The sequence below is a fragment of the Eleginops maclovinus genome, chromosome 4 (genome assembly GCF_036324505.1).
Source record: "Eleginops maclovinus isolate JMC-PN-2008 ecotype Puerto Natales chromosome 4, JC_Emac_rtc_rv5, whole genome shotgun sequence".
NCBI lineage: Eukaryota > Metazoa > Chordata > Actinopteri > Perciformes > Eleginopidae > Eleginops > Eleginops maclovinus.
This window is the reverse complement of record NC_086352.1, coordinates 35,443,885-35,460,191: the sequence shown is the minus strand read 5'-3', so window position 1 is coordinate 35,460,191 and position 16,307 is coordinate 35,443,885. Positions and strand designations below refer to the sequence as shown.

Here is a 16,307-nt window from a genome sequence, read left to right as displayed (position 1 = left end):
AGTGGCAGCACCATGGAGCCAACAGCGAGCAGAAAGCTGGGTCCTGTCAGAGAGAGCGTTGCTTGCCTTACAGAGGCCTACACATGTTTGCGGAGGGGGTCATGTCCCAGCCAAAGGGCTGGCGATGTGGCCTCTGCGATATTTTTTGGTGTGTGTGGAGGGGTCTCCGGTGGGGACTTGGAGCTGACCTGCATCAGTGTGTCTCTGCTGGACAAGATCACCTCCGTGCTGATGTCTGGGAGCCTACCTCCAGCAGCCAACTTATACCATGCCGAGGTTCTGACAGGCTTACAAGACATGAATGTCATGTTACGACTTGTAAGTGGGCTTCCTAACACACACATATACATTTTAAACATCGTAGCCGCAGGGTTGGCCAACCCGCGGCTCCTCAGTTCATATCTATTTTAAATTATGTGGTTTTTTTTTTAGCATATGTATCCCAGTTCACAAAGGGGTTAACGACACACACGTTCCAGGCCAATCGTTACACCGAGTTTTCCTCACGGAAGTGCTTAAGCCAATCAGACTGCAGATCCTTCAGTACCGGAGGCGGGCTTTTCTGCACTCGCGATGTGGCCTTATTATACATCCATGGCATGACAGTGAAGGGAGGGATCTGCTTCTGAACGGCAAAAATAAAACTCAGATAAAACTATAATAACTCAATACAATGTTGTCGAATCAAAACTGTGTGTGTGTGTGTGTGAGTGTGAAGGCCTACTCACGGAAAGCTGGCAACTGAAACAGAAATACTCCCGGATTGGTGAATGTGGTAAATACATAGATGAGAGAAACTGCATCTTGCCAGCAGTGGCTCAGTCAGTAGGGGCTTGGACTGGGAATCGTAGGGACGATGGTTCAAGTCCCCGAACAGACTTGAAATATGGAAAGTGTACTGCTACTTGGAGAGGTCCCAGTTCACCGCCTAGGCCCTGCTGTGGTGCCCTTGAGCAAGGCACCGGACACCTCCAAACTCCCCTCCCCATTGCTCCCCGGGCGCTGCACAATAGCTGCCCACTGCTCCTAGTACTAGGATGGGTTAAATGCAGAGGACAAATTTCACTATGTGTGCTCTGCTGTGTGCATGTATGTGACTTATAAAGAAGGTTTCATCCTCAAATTCTATCTATCTATCTATCTATCTATCTATCTATCTATCTATCTATCTATCTATCTATCTATCTATCTATCTATCTATCTATCTATCTATCTATCTATCTATCTATGAGCAAAGCTTCTGTCACTTCTGTCAGGATAAGGTAAAAGTTGAGATGGTTCTCATGTGAGGAAAGTTAAATAAAATACACTTCATTTATTGTCATGAAGCAGTGTTTGAACCAACGTTAATCATGTTTTTTAAAATTGTTTTAATACAAACATTTAAATATTCCTTTATTCTTATTACTTCATTTAGTCTTAATACTGGTAGGAGAGGTTTAAGTCAATTTATGTCAATATCATGGTTTGTGACATTTACAACATATCTGGCTGAGCAGAGGTATGTGTGTCTGTCTGTGTCAGTGTGTCTGTGTAAATTATTGTATTTTTAGATTTTCATTTTGTATGTGTGACAGATAGATATGGGCACATAGAGGAAGAGAATGAGGGAGCACACAGAAAGGCAGAGAGCAAAATAGAGAAGGAGGGAGAGAGGTGGGGGGACATACCCAGCATGTGTGCCTGTATGATGTGGCTCTTTGCAGTAAGACAGTAAAATGATTGGCTCTTAACCTCTGACTGGTTGACCACCCCTGGACTAGCCAATGAAGTAAAGGAACAAATTACATTTACTCGAGAGCATACTTAAATAATATTTGTATAGATGTACAAATTACACTTTAGGGGCAAATATTGTACTTTTTGCTCTACTGCATTTATTAAACACTATGTACTTGTTCACTATAAAAACACATTATATAATTACATGGTATGATGCAGTACTGTTTCTACTACTAATATTTCATATATATTAAGTAATTGAAAGTGGTTCCACATTGATAAACTACAACATTAATGAGCCCTAAAATGTATTTGTTGGAGATGAAAAAATGACGATATAACATTCTTTAATATTGTAATAGTGTTGTTATGCATGAAATTATTGTTCTGTAATTTTTACTTGAACTTATGTTAGGGATTTGAGTACTTCTTCCATCTATGATTGTGTCCACATGTTTTCCCCAGTGATATCCTAAAATACTTCTATTTCGCAGATCCTTCATTTCCAGTCCAATGACCAGATCACCTCACACCTAGCTGCAAAGAGTGTGTCAACGTGTGTCTTTTATCAGCTCCACACATCTGTAAGTTCTAAGCACTGTATTACACATTTGCATTACTTCATTTGCCCTCTATGAAATCTGTGTCCTTTGTTGTAAACCTTTCACACTAGCTTTTCAGCTCATTTAGGTCATGCGCCACTACACCCAACTTTAACTTATTTTATTCTAGATCCTGAAGATAATCTCAAAGGGAAATGTGTTCTACTAGGCATGTTTATGTAACGGAATTGAACACTTGCAAATAATATGGAAACCTAATTAATTTATTAAGGCAAATGATCACAGTTTGCATCAAACATCCTTCAGTAATTCCTGTGCAGATTTTCTGACCATGGAGATGGCCGAAAATGTCAGTCCGTGCAAATTAAATTAAATGGAGCACACGATATTGATAGCCTAAATATTGCAAACACTTTTAATGATTCTTTATTTATAAAATCACGTTTGGAACTGGGTGCAAACTTTTCACCTGTCCAGCCTTTCCAAAACCTAAAGGTAAACGACAACATTTGTGACTCCATGAAACTGGAATATATAGGCAAAGATAAAGATCAAAGCTATAATGCAATATTTGAACAATATATTATAGGACCATATCTATAATCAAATGACTCGACTTTGTCATTAATTTGGCTGTCCAAGTCTGCCGAAAGATCTGAAATCCTATATAAGACAGTGTTCCTCGTTGGCAAAGGCCTGTCGCTTTTCAGGGCACATGATTTCTGCAGCCTTCAGTATGCATGTTTTCACAAACTCATCATCAGAAAATGGCTTGGATCCTGCGACTATCTCGTTAGCAATAAGGTAGCTAACTTTCACCGCTGCATCACTGACCCCTCGACTACGGGTAAAAACAGACTGCTGTTTCTTCAGACCTGCTAACAATTCATTTATCTTCTCTGTTCTTAGTTGTCCTCGAAAATGGTTGTATTTTTCACCATGATGAGTCTCATAGTGGCGCCGAATATTATATTCCTTTAGCACTGAAACTTGCTGGTTACACACCAAGCACACAGGTTTCCCATTCACATCTGTGAGAACATAAGAATCAGTCCACCTTTCTTGAAAAACTCTGCACTCTGTATCCACTTTTCTTTACTTTGACAAAGACATTTTGGAGGGTGTCGCCGTGGATAATTTTGACAAAATCTGGGCACGTTTTTGTTTATTTTCGGATGACTGGATGCGAGTTTACGAGCTGACCAGATCTCTTGTTATGTCAGTGCGACCTCTACTGGACAAATGTGGAATTTCTTCATTTTGCATTTTTTGGGACGTTGTCTCGCGGGCTGGACTGAACCATGGGAGGGGCCGGTTAAGGCCCGCAGGCCGTATGTTTGACACCCCTGGTCTAAAGTCACTGTTTTAGGCCACCAGATGTTGTTGACATACACACACAGTCCCCCTCCTCTGCTCTTACCGGAGTCACTCGTCCTGTCCTGTCCTGGCGCTGTGCTGTTTAGCCTGCTAGCTGGATTGCTGAGTCCGGGATGAGTGAGTGAAGCCAGGTTTCCGTGATCAACCGGATGCAACCATCTTTGATGCTATTGTTTGTTGGAACCTGAAGCCTCAGGTCATCCATTTTATTAGCGAGTGGTCTTGCGTTGGTGAGGAAGATGCTGGGAAGCGGTGGTTTGTGTGGCTCCCTCCGTACCCTGCGAACCCGCTTTTGGTTCCTCTCCCTGCGCCGCTTTCTCCGCCTGCCCGCTGGGATGGTAATCCACGGAGAGCCGGGGCACCTCGCGATGTCTGGAGGAATGTTGTGTGAGCGGAGAAAATCAGAGGAAACGCTCTGCTCACTGCAAACTCCATGTTGAAAATATCCTATAAATCCTGTTTGATCAGTGTCCATCAAGTCAGGAACTGTATTTGCAAGTATTTTTGCAATAATTGAAGCGAATAGTCTGTAATCAATGTTTAAGACTGAAATAGGTCTATGATCCGTATTCAGTCTTGTCTTTTCCAACCTTAGGAATCACAGATATTATATTTCTTGTACCATTCTGCTGGAAACCTGTCTCCTCCTGGCATCTTGCTATTTTTCAGTCTTGATATGGCATTGTCTCTCTCTAAATGTGTAGTTTCTTTTGTTACCAATTTATTTTGCTCCACACCAACTGATGGTAAGTCTAAGGAATCCAAGAAGGCTTTAATGACAGAGGGTTGTACTGTATTAGGCTGGGAGTATAGTTTCTTGAAATATTTTTCAAAGGAGTGTTGTATATCACCTGGTTTAAAACACATGCTGTTGCTGTCTGGGTCTCTGATTTTAAAGATCGACCTTTCAGACTGCTGTTTCCTTAAATTCCAATGCGAGCATTTTTTGGGCTCTAGGACCGATTTTGTAGTGAGTCTGTTTAATATATTTGAGCTTTATCTCCACTTGTTTGTCCAATATCTTATTCAATTCTTGTTTTGCTGTATTTATTTGTTCTAACAATTGGGGGTTGAATGTATTCAATTTGGTCTTTAAATCCTTCAATTGTTTCTGTTTTTCCTTTTTACACTTTGAAGACCACATTATGAATTTTCTTCTAAGCACTGCCTTTGCCGCATCCCATAAAACACTTGATGAAATATCCTTAGTACTGTTAAATTCCAAATATTTCCAAATTTCCTTCTCAGTAAAATGTACGCATTGATGTTCATTCAGCAGGCTAGCATTAAGTCTTAGAGAGTGCTTTTGGATTGTATATCTAAATGAAGTTTCAAATATAGTCTTACATGATCTGATACATCCTTAACATCAATATTACAGTCTTTAATTATATTTCTCTCTACGTTGAACATAAAGAAGTAATCAATTCTTGAGTAAACGGCATATGGGCGCGAGAAGAACGTTCCAGTCCCGCCCACAAATAAAAATAGCAGAAACTTCTGCAGTGATTATATCAAATATTTTCTTAATTAGTGATTTGTCCTGTCCTGATGGTCTATAAGCATTAAATAGTGTTACTTCCCTGGAATCAAGAGTACCCTTTACCAAGATATAACGTCCCTTCTTATCAACATTTTGTGAGGAGAGCTGGAGGCCACTTTATTCAAAATTAAAATAGCAACTCCTCTTGTATTTCATTTAGCAAAGAAGGAATAAAATACATTTCTAAATCGTAGTTTCTCTAGTTTCTCATGTTCATCTTGTACTAGATGTGTTTCTTGCCAAAAGATTATATGTTGATTTTCTTTTTTCATTTTTGCAATAAGTTTGCCTCTTTTTATTGGAATTTGTAACCCGTTAACATTGAGGGAAATTACGTTATATCTCTCCTACAATGGAAAAACCTTTACGCTGGCAGTAAATAGGAGTGCACGGTCCCTGACATCCCAAGCCTTTGTCAATTCCCCTTTTTTCAAAACTATATGAAAGTATTTGCTCTATACATGCTAGAACATTTAAATCAGCTTATGTGGTGATTGTCATAGACAAATTGATAAACAACATAGTGTCAGTAAACACAGGCAAAGAGTTGGCTTACAAATGTAATTATTGCATTAAAGGCAAAACATCAGGATAAGACGGAGAAATGATAGGTATAACTTTGAATAAAAAATGAAAATAAACTGGTCAGCGCTTTATTTGACCAATACTAGTTTTTATAGTACTTAATATAATGTGGTTTATTCCCGCATTATTTGTTAATATTATACATTTACATTTCTCAGAACACAGTCTGTCCTGTCTGGTGGGAGACGTGTGAACAGGCTTTTTACAGTTCGACCCTCAGCCCTGCTCTGGATACCTGTCTGTGGTCACTGACTGATGTCGTCAAAAGACTTCTTCAAGGAGGCCATCAAGGTAAAACAAGTTGGCTAGAATTGAATAGGAAGCATTTTTTTTGTCATTGCACAAAATATTGAACGACCTGGTTCCATTCACACATCTTATCTTATCTTAAGCGTAAGTTTTCACTGTGTAAGTACTCTCTGGTGAACCAATGAAGACAGCATCACTAAATAACTTCAAACATGTTTTCTATGTTGGTGAACATTACGGAAGAGGATTAGGGCTGCATAAGAAAATAAATTGGTGGGTGTGAATTCTTAGATTTTTTTTTGGGGGGGGAGTCAGAATTCTGACTTTAAAGTCAAAGGAGGAGGTAACGGAGTTTCTGCGTGCCAGAGGGGTCCCGGAGGAAACCATATACCAAATGGCAGAACAAAAGGTGAGTTATAAATCTTTGTATTGTTTTGGCGTTTGTAAAAACTACGCAAAGGTGTTAGAATGTGAAATGCAGACAATGTTTAGCTAGCAGCAAGTGTGTTAGCTTATATGCTAGGTCAATTTTTTACCCATCTAATTCTGTAATTAATGGGTTTAGTTTGTCAACACACGAGTTGATGCTTGTTGGAACAGTGACGACTAACCAAGGTGGTTTAAATGTTTCTGTAGATATTGAATTAAGTATGTTTATCGAGGCAACTAGCAGCTAGCTAGCAGCTTGACGTCTTCCACTCACCTGCCTGCTAGTTATCGGGGCTGCACACCCAAACACACCATATTGCGCAACCTTTTTAGCTGTCATAACTGCAAACTATTTGGCCTGTAACAGTAGTTTAGAGGTACGTGGTCAAAGTAGAATGGAAGATATTTGATAATTAATGTTCCCTAGCTACCAATCATTTGCCCAGTAACCCCTTCATGGTACTGTAGTAATGTTACCGTGGGGGTTCGGGCCATTATAATTTTACCTCAATACCACCGAATTATTAATATATAAATCATGCTGTACTATCTGTTAGTGATTAAAACAGCAGGACAATGTTGATAATTTCATCTTATAGATCACAAGTTCATATCAAAAAGTACCGGTTCTAGCTACTTTAGTTTAGCCAAACAATCTGAAAGACAAAATCAGCATGATGCACTGAAAGACCAAACTTTTTATTTTAAATGAAATCTTCAGACGTGAGATTTTAGCAATACAGTAATAGTATTGTCAGCCTAGAAAACTGAAGCACTCTTAACAGTTTCAGTCCATCCATCCATCTTCTCCCGCTTATCCGTCAGGGTCGCGGAGGTAACAGCTCCAGCAGAGAGCCCCAGGCTTTCCTTTCCCTGGCCACTTCAACCCGCTTTGACTGAGGGATTCCAAGGTGCTCCCAGGCCAGCGAAGAGATATAATCCCTCCACCTGGTCCTTGGTCTACCCCTCGATCTCTTCCCAGCTGGACGTACCTGGAACACCTCCCTAGGGAGGCGCCCAGGTAGCATCCTCACTAGGTGCCCGAACCACCTGAAACTGGCTCCTTTCAATGCGAAGGAGCAGCGGTTCTACTCCGAGTCCTTCCCAGATGACTGAGATGCCAGCCACCCTGCGGAGAAATCCCATTTTGGCCGCAATCTCGTTCTTTCGGTCATGACCCCATAGGTGAGAGTAGGAGCGAAAATGGCCCGGTAGACAGAGAGCTATGTCTTCTGACTCAGCTCTCTTTTCGTTACAACGGTGCGGCAAAGCGACTGCAGTACCGCTCCCGCTGCTGCGATTCTCCGGCCCATTTCATGCTCCACTCCAAGACCCCGAGATACTTGAACTCCTTCACTTGGAGTAAGGCCTCATTCCCTACTTGGAGTGGACAGTCCATCGGTTTCCTGCTGAGAACCGTGGTCTCAGATTTGGAGGTGCTGACCCTCATCTCAGCAGCGTGCCTCGAAATCCTGTCCATGAAAATCACAAACAGGTTGGTGACAAAGCGCAGCCCTGGCAGAGGCCAACCCTCACGAAAAACGGTCCGACGTGCTACCGAAGACCCGGACACAGAACTCGCGGGACTACAGAGATTTGATGGCCCTGAGTAGAGACCCCCTAACCCCATACTTCCGCAGCACCTCCCACAGTATCTCCCTGGGAACCCGGTCATACGCCTTCTCCAAATCTACAAAGCACACGTAGACCGGATGAGCGTACTCCCAGGCCCCCTCCAGGATCCTTGCAAGAGTAAAAGCTGGTCCGTCGCTCCACGACCAGGAAAATATCTGCATTGTTCTTCCTCAATCTGAGCTTCAAACAATCGGCCGGACCCTCCTTTCCAGCACCTTAGAGTAAACTTTCCCGTGTAGGCTGAGTAATGTGATGCCTCTGTAATTGGCACACACCCTCTGATCCCCCTTTTTAAAAAGGGAAACCACAACCCCGGTCTACTATTCCTTCTTTAGTGTTTTCTACTTCCACGCAATGTTGATGAGACGTGTCAACCATGACAGTCCTTCAATACCCAGAGCCTTCTGCATTTCTGGGCAGATCTCATCCACCCCTTGGGGCTTTGCCACTGTGGAGTTATTTGACTACCTCAGTGACTCCCCTCCCCCGGGAGATTGGAGTGGATCCCCCTTCATACTCCAGCTCCGCCTCTAACATAGAGGGCAGAGTTGTCGGGTTCAGGAGTTCCTCAAAGTGTTCCTTCCACCGCCCTACACCCTATCAGTTGAGGTCAACAGCGTCCCATCCATACTGTACACAGCTTGGATGGTTCCCTGCTTCCTCCTCCTGAGATGTCGGACGGTTTTCCAGAACAACCTTGGTGCCGACCGAAAGTCCTTCTCCATGGCTTCTCCGAACTTCTCCCACACGGCGGAGGCTGCTACCCTTCGGTCCTGTTGATACCTTGCAACTGCATCAGGAGTAACCAGGGATAACATATCCAGGAAGGCCTCCTTCTTCAGTCAAACAGCTTCCCTGACCACCGTTGTCCACCAGAAGGTTCAAGGGTTACCGCCCCTTGAGGCACCTAAGACCTTGAGACTACAGCTCCCCGCCGCAGCTTCGACAATAGAAGCTTTGAACACCGCCCATTCTTGTTCAATGTCCCCAGCCTCCACAGGGATGCCTGAAAAGCTCCGCCGGAGGAGTGAGTTGAAAGCCTCCTGGACTTGGGATTTCTCCAGTCGTTCCCAGTTCACCTACACTACACGTTTGGGCTTACCAGATCTGTCCAGAGGCTTCCCCTGCCACTTGACTCAACTCACCACCAAATGGTGATCAGTTGACAACCCTGCCCCTCTCTTCACCTGAGTGTCCAAAACATGCGGCCTCAGGTCCGATGATACGATAACAAAATCGATCATGGACCTTCTGCCTAGGGTGCTCTGGTACCACGTACACTTATGAGCATCCTTATGTTCGAACATGGTGTTTGTTATGGCCAATCCATGACTAGTACAGAAGTCCAGTAACAAACCACCACTCCGGTTCAGATCAGGGGGGCCCTTCTTCCCAATCACGCCCCTCCAAGTGTCTCCATCATTGACCAGTGTGCGTTGAAGTTTCCCAGCTAGACTAAGGGGTCCCTTCAGGAGCCCCATACAGGACTCTTTTTAGGGTCTCCAAGAAGGCAGAATACTCTGAACTGCTGTTTGGTGCATAAGCACACACAACAGTCAGAGTTTTCCCCACCGTAACCCCCATTCGTAGGGAGGCGACCCTCTCGTCCACGGGGGTAAACTCCAACAAAGCGGCACTCAACCGGGGACTTGTGAGTATCCCCACACCTGCTCGGCGCCTCACACCTTGGGCAACTCCGGAGAGGAATTGAGTCCAACCCCTGTCAAGAAGTAAGGTTCCAGAGCCGACGCTGTGCGTAGAGGTGAGCCCCACCAGATCCAACTGGTAACGCTCCACCTCCTGCACAAGCTCCGACTCCTTCCCCACCAGAGAGGTGACGTTCCACGTCCCCAAAGCCAGCTTCATTTCATTTATTTATTATTCTAAAGCTTTTATTACACTCTTTTTTTCCCCCTCATATTTGCAGTATGATTGATTTGAGACAGCGTGGAGCCTAGATAGACTTAAAGGACAAACCTCAGTGTGCGTATGTGGTGGATTAGCGGAGAGGACTGAAGTAGAGAGGTCTTTACTATGGGAGGAGGAGGACAGCACCAGGCCTGAGGAAGGAAGACCTGCACCAGCTGCACCTACAGAAACTGAGCCCATACTGGGCATACAGTAGCTGTTACCACCTGCACAGGCAGCCCAGTCTGTCTCTCTTTGACAAAAGGTGTTTACTTATACACGTTAACTCTTCCGGTTCCGGCGCTGCTACGAGCGGCAGCCAGCAACAGTCGCTCTCTTCCTCAATTTCCCTCGGGATAAATAAAGCTTCTTGAATCTTGAATCATATAGTGTACCTTTTTTGTCGATCCTGTCCTTTTTTATTTAAAACCTTTTTGATAGTTTATCTATGATAACTTCTGGTTCAATAAATTGAATTTGTATTTGTACTCCTTTTGAAAATGTTAGATTACACATTCAAATCTGACTGTAGATGGGCACCATTTGTGTGTGACATTGAAAATTCCGCGGTACAAGGTACAAGTATTGTAAAGCTTATATAGCGAGGCAAATAGAAATAATCATCATCGAGTCGCCCTACTTTTTTGTTTGGTTATTTGTTTTCTGTCTGTCCTCACTTTAAAGGCCTGGCAATAACCACACCTTCTCTGATGTGCAATGTCACAAACAAGTGATGGTCCTGTTAGGCCACAAACCATTCAGTGTGAAAATTTGTTTAATAATATTGAACTGTCATCAAAAATGTATGTAGAATCATGCTGTTTGGTTGTCTCACTGCAATAATCACTTTTACAATGTTTTTTACAGACAATATCTTGAGAAAATAGTTAGCAATTATTTTTCTATATATAACTAGCAGGCAGGTGAGTGGTAGATGTCAGGCTTCAGCTAGCTGCTAGTTGCCTTGATAAACATACTTAATTCAGTCTCTACAGAAACATGAAAACCACCAGGCATATTTAATTCAGTCTCTTCAGAAACATGAAAACCACTTGGTTAGTCGTCACTGTTCCAACAGGCATCAACTTGTGTGTCGACAAACTAAACCCATTATTTGCAGAATTAGATGGGTAAAAAAATTGACCTAGCATATAAGCTAACACACTTGCTGCTAGCTAAACATCGTCTGCATTTCACATTCTAACGCCTTTTTGGTTTTTTTTACGAATGCCAAAACAACACATAGATTGATAACTCACCTTTGGTTCTGCCATTTGGAATATGGTTTCCTCCGGCACCCCTCTGGTGCGCAAAAACTCTGTTACCTCCTCCATTGTTCTGTACTGCATTATGAGAGTTTCTTACTGAAGTTGGGCCACTACAGGAACCCGTACTTCAGACTTTAATGTCAGAATTCTGACTTTAATCTCAGAATTCTGACTTTTTTCTCAGAACAAAACAAATAAAAAATTCACATCCCCACATTTTTTTTTTCATGTCGTCCTAATCTTCTTCTATAGAACATAGTCACCAGCAGGAGAGAACACCAGAATGTTCGGTGTGTTTTGTATCCTCCGACACTCAATTACAAGATGATCATTGGCATAACGGATTCATTATTAAGATTGTCATGCAACATTGATTCAATGCTAGCTAAGACCGACATTAGGTCAGAATAGAGAAGCCCAGGCTGCTGGCAGTGTGATTGTTGCTGTATGTTTTAATCCATGCATTTTTTTCCACCAGAGAACTTTGGGAAACTTCTGGCAGCTTTTGATTCCAGCCTGATGACTTTATGTTCAAAGTTTCTTCCTGAAGAGAGAAGTGAGGTACTGCTGTGTTCGGAGGATGTCAGCAGCAGCAGCAGACGCTGGGGAACAACACTTTGCCTCCTGCTGGAGCTGCTGGAGCTGCTCACCGCATCCAGTGTGATCTGTGGAGCTGATGTCTTTCTGCAGAGTCAGAGAATAACTTACACTCACTCCTCAGCACTACTGACAATAATCGGCGGCTCTTCACATTATTTTGTCAAAAAGCGCGCATTACTGCTGCTGAAGAGAGCTGTGCTTCAAAAGTCCGGAGAGAACTGGGCTCTACGGGAAGGGCTGTACATTGGGCCGAAAAACAAGCAACTCAACACTGATATGAGCCTTCTTGCAAAGATTATGTTAAAAGCAGTGGATACTAATTGGTTGCCAAGGGTTCAAGTGGAGTCTAGTTCTGTCTTTGGGGGGACGAGACATGTCAGAGGAATGGAAGGTCAGAAAGCAGACTGTGTGATGTTGAGAGCGCTTGGCCTGCTGCTTCTCAAGTCCTTGGAGATTTATATCGAAACTTCTAGCGGAGCAGGTGAGGATCTATGAAATCTTGTGGCCGCAGGCTGTTAAATCAAAACTGTGAGCTGTAAGATGCTCAACTGTCCATAGTAAAGGGATACTACATAGTTACTGATGATACTGATGATTGGTGAGTTACTGTGTACAATACTTTCTGCATTACTTGAACTGATTTTATAAAAACATTGATTGATGTAGTTTAGTTAATTACGGCTGTAATTGTTTTATAATGCTGCTCCTATTCTTGGAACCGGCTGCAACATGAACATGGTCCTTCTAAACAATTTTAAAGCACTTCTTAATAAACAAAGAAGCTGAAAACCCTGTCTGTAGATGCTCTGTATGATGATGTTCTGAATGTGAACATATGTCATCCGGTATTGTTTTTCATTTGTGTCTGTAACTGTGCTGCTGCCTATCTCGGCCAGGACTCTTGTGAAAAAGAGATTTTTAATCTCAAGCAACCTCCCTGGTTTAATAAAACACCATAATACTCAACTCTCATTTAAGCTGAGTGATGATGCTGATACTTCCTATGTCCTCTCACAGCGGAAGTGAACAGTGTCTTCAAGGTGTGTGGGTATCTACAGAGTGTGTGGGCGTTCCTGAGGCAGGTCAGTGTGCCAAGGACAGAGGTCACACACTGCTGCTGCTGGCTCAGCCTGCTGTTTGGTGAACAGGACGACGACATGATGGAGGCAGCTAAAGCTTTGCTTTCCATTTTCCTCCATCACAGGTACTACAATTATGCAGATGTATGTGTATTTTCACCAACATTCAAGTAACATATCAGTAGGGGAGTGTGATAAAAACACACTAACACTTTCACACTTAACATTTTGGATCACAGCTGAACAAAGGGAATTTTTTTTTCTAAATCCAGCTGGAAATTAAACCAAAACCTGGATCTTCCAATTATTGCAGAATTAAACAGCTGGATTGGTAGATGGAAAAAATATTCATAAAAGAGAAGTGTAATTTGAACTAACCTGAAAACAATTTAAATTTCTCATCCAGGGGAGGTAGCTGTCATGCTTAGACAATAAGCTAACTGAACTGTTGTTTTTCCTGCAGACTGTGTTCTGGACTGGATGACTTCTCTATGTTGAAGGCAGCCTGTGTCTTTGGATGCAACCCTCACTGCCACTTCCTGCTGCTGCTTCAGAGCATCTCGTTCGACCACAGCATACTCCTTGACTTTCTCATCTCCACTGAAACCTGTTTTTTGGAGTACATTGTGCGGTACCTCAAATACCTGAGATCTGACTGGCAGGGCTTCACTGCAGCATGTGGAAAAACATGCTTGTTAGATCGCCGTCTTTCTCTGCAGCAGTCACCTACTGCCTCATGTGGGGGTGATGAGTTAAAGGTGACTAACGAAGATAAAGATCCAGTTCGGTCCAACGCCTGTTTCCAGCCCACAGGTGCTATTTCATCAGCGGGAATGATCGGTATGGCTGCTGGGTTTCACCTCGTAGAGTATGATAGTTCTGACACGTCTGATACAGAGGACATGGAGGTATCTAAGGGTGCAGAACAGGCGTCTGTAAGTGAGAAAAGCAGATATAGTGGTTTAGATATGAAATCAGACATGAAACTACAAAAACTATCGGACTTAGCAGGAATACTGATTGGACCTAACACCATACCACACAGAAGAGCAGAAGGGCCTTCAGTGCCGGTGTTTCAGAGTCAGCAAACATCGTGTCCAAACATGGCACCTGTGTCAGGACATTTGACTTGTGACACATTAGACAGGGTGGTCCTCTGCATGTCACAACTCAGAGACGTGGTGAAGAGGCTGCACACAAAGAAACTCTTCCCATACAACCCTTCTTCACTCTTAAGGCTCCTAGAGATATTATCCAACTTTTCATAGCAATTTTGTGTTTTGACATTTCAATATAGATTTTTGTTTTTCTTTACTGGCTTGTTAGATAAATCTAAATGGTCCCGTTTGTGTTTCAACCGGTGCATGCTAGGACTAGCAAGAGGTTTTAAGTACACAAACCAGGAGCATATGGCTTTTGATTGCTGACTTTGAGAAAATAATTTTGCCAAAAATGAGCTGTTACTGCTTTAAGTTCTTTGTGAAGGTTTTCCTGGAGAATTACTTATGTAGCAGTAGTGGCCCAACAATCAATATGAGGATGCAAGTCGATGACATGCAGTACATAATCAAATAAATAATAAATGGATTGTTTTCATTAATATCCATTAATGAAATTATATTTATATAGGCAAATATTACAAGTGTGCTTTAGGAGGCTTTACTATCTGTATTATACAAATCCGTATGTCCTCAAACCCTTGCAGAGGATGAGAAAAAGCTCCAACAAAAACAAATACAGTGTGCTCAATTATTGGCAAGTTGTATTTTTCAAGAATCAATGGTTTTATTATTGTAACCCACATTAAAACATAGTAAATAAATCCATAAATGTATATAAATATGTATTAAACACGTTTAAAATTGGTCAATGATATCATCACTTTAAAAACATAATAAAAGTAGTATGACAAAGAATTACAAGGTACTGTTCCTTTAAGGGAGCTCTGCTGAATGTCTGGAGCCTATTTGAAAGGACCACAAAAAGAGACATAAAAATGCTGTATAATAGCATTGAAAGACTGCGTTTCGAGGAAGACTTTGTGTGGGGAAGCTCCTTTGTGACAATAAAGGAAGATGTGATGAGAATACATTTTGTAAATAACAAATGAAAAAAAGAAAAAAAAAAAAAAAAAAGAAAGAGGACTCTGAACGAATTAAGGAAAGGACAATGTTCTATTGTGGGGAATGACATGCCTGTGTGCGATGGGTCTTTGTGCATGATTATGTTTTGTTTTATTTTTTTTATTTTGGAAACAATTTTGGTTTTGGGTGGAGGGAGAAATGTTGACTGTATGATGCGAATGTGTGTACAGTGGCAAAAGGAAAAACAATCAAAAAAAAAAAAAAACTTGTAAAAATGTAAATAAATTGTAAATATGCAAATTTTATAAATAAAAGATAAAAAAAAAAAAAAAAAAAAAGGGAGCTCTGCTCACCGGGCACATATTAGGAGAGACGAGAGGAAAACTGAGCAAGAAGCAGAATAGCACGAACGGAGTAAATCCTAGTAAAAGTTGATTTAGGCTCAATTCCAAACCACCCCCTACACACTACCCCTCTGTTTACGCGTTTACGCATTAAGTGCTGTTCCAATCCAATTATTGTGGAGGGGGAGTGGGTTATCAAGCCCGCCAACAGCGAGTCTGTATCGCACCTGACTTCGGGTAGAACTCACTTCTCTTAACCCTTAGATGCATGACCTACCAATACCTACACTCTTCCATGAGTGGGGTCAAAAATGACCCCAATTAGAATGAATGTGTTTTATGCTGTAAACTTAAGAAATGTCTTTCATTTTGGTTAAAGATGATGATTTTTATTATATTTTGGTCAGCAAAATAATGATTTCATTTTTAACATGTTCATTTATCACTTTTATTAACATTTTTTATCAGAAAACAGCTTTGAGAAAGGTAAAAAAGGTAAACATCCAAAAATGATCCCAACTCGAGAATGATTTCATAATTTACATGTTAATTTCTTATCGTCTTTCATTTGAACAAAAACTTGCTATCAATACAGCCATCAAAACCTTAACTTTCAGTGTTTGTCTGTCCTTCTGTCGCACATCCACACACATATAAACACACGCTGTCTTCTCTATTCTCACTATGAGCAGCTGTTACAAAGTACCCTTTTCTGGCTGTGAGCACTTCACACAGGGTCACTGCATTTCCAACAACTATTGCTGGCTTTGCGGTCTTGGTTTCTTGGGCATATCTTACACCTCTTCCTCTTCTGTTGGCCCTGTCTGTTTCCTTGCTGTGGCTGGATGCAGCTTTTGTCATCCCACACCTTTCCATTGCTGCAGTGATGTAGGTTGGTAGGCATAGAATTCAGGGTGCTGA

At 42.0% G+C, this 16,307-nt stretch overlaps 1 protein-coding gene across 1 annotated transcript; it reads left to right on the top strand.

Moving 5' to 3' along the window:
- Positions 1-15,380, top strand: lins1 (lines homolog 1). Its single transcript, XM_063882468.1, has 6 exons — positions 1-318; positions 2,217-2,306; positions 5,949-6,081; positions 11,758-12,360; positions 12,897-13,083; positions 13,422-15,380. Exons 1-6 carry the CDS (start codon positions 13-15, stop codon positions 14,224-14,226), a joined length of 2,124 nt encoding a protein of 707 aa, XP_063738538.1. The 5' UTR covers positions 1-12; the 3' UTR covers positions 14,227-15,380.
- Positions 15,381-16,307: the final 927 nt, after the last annotated feature.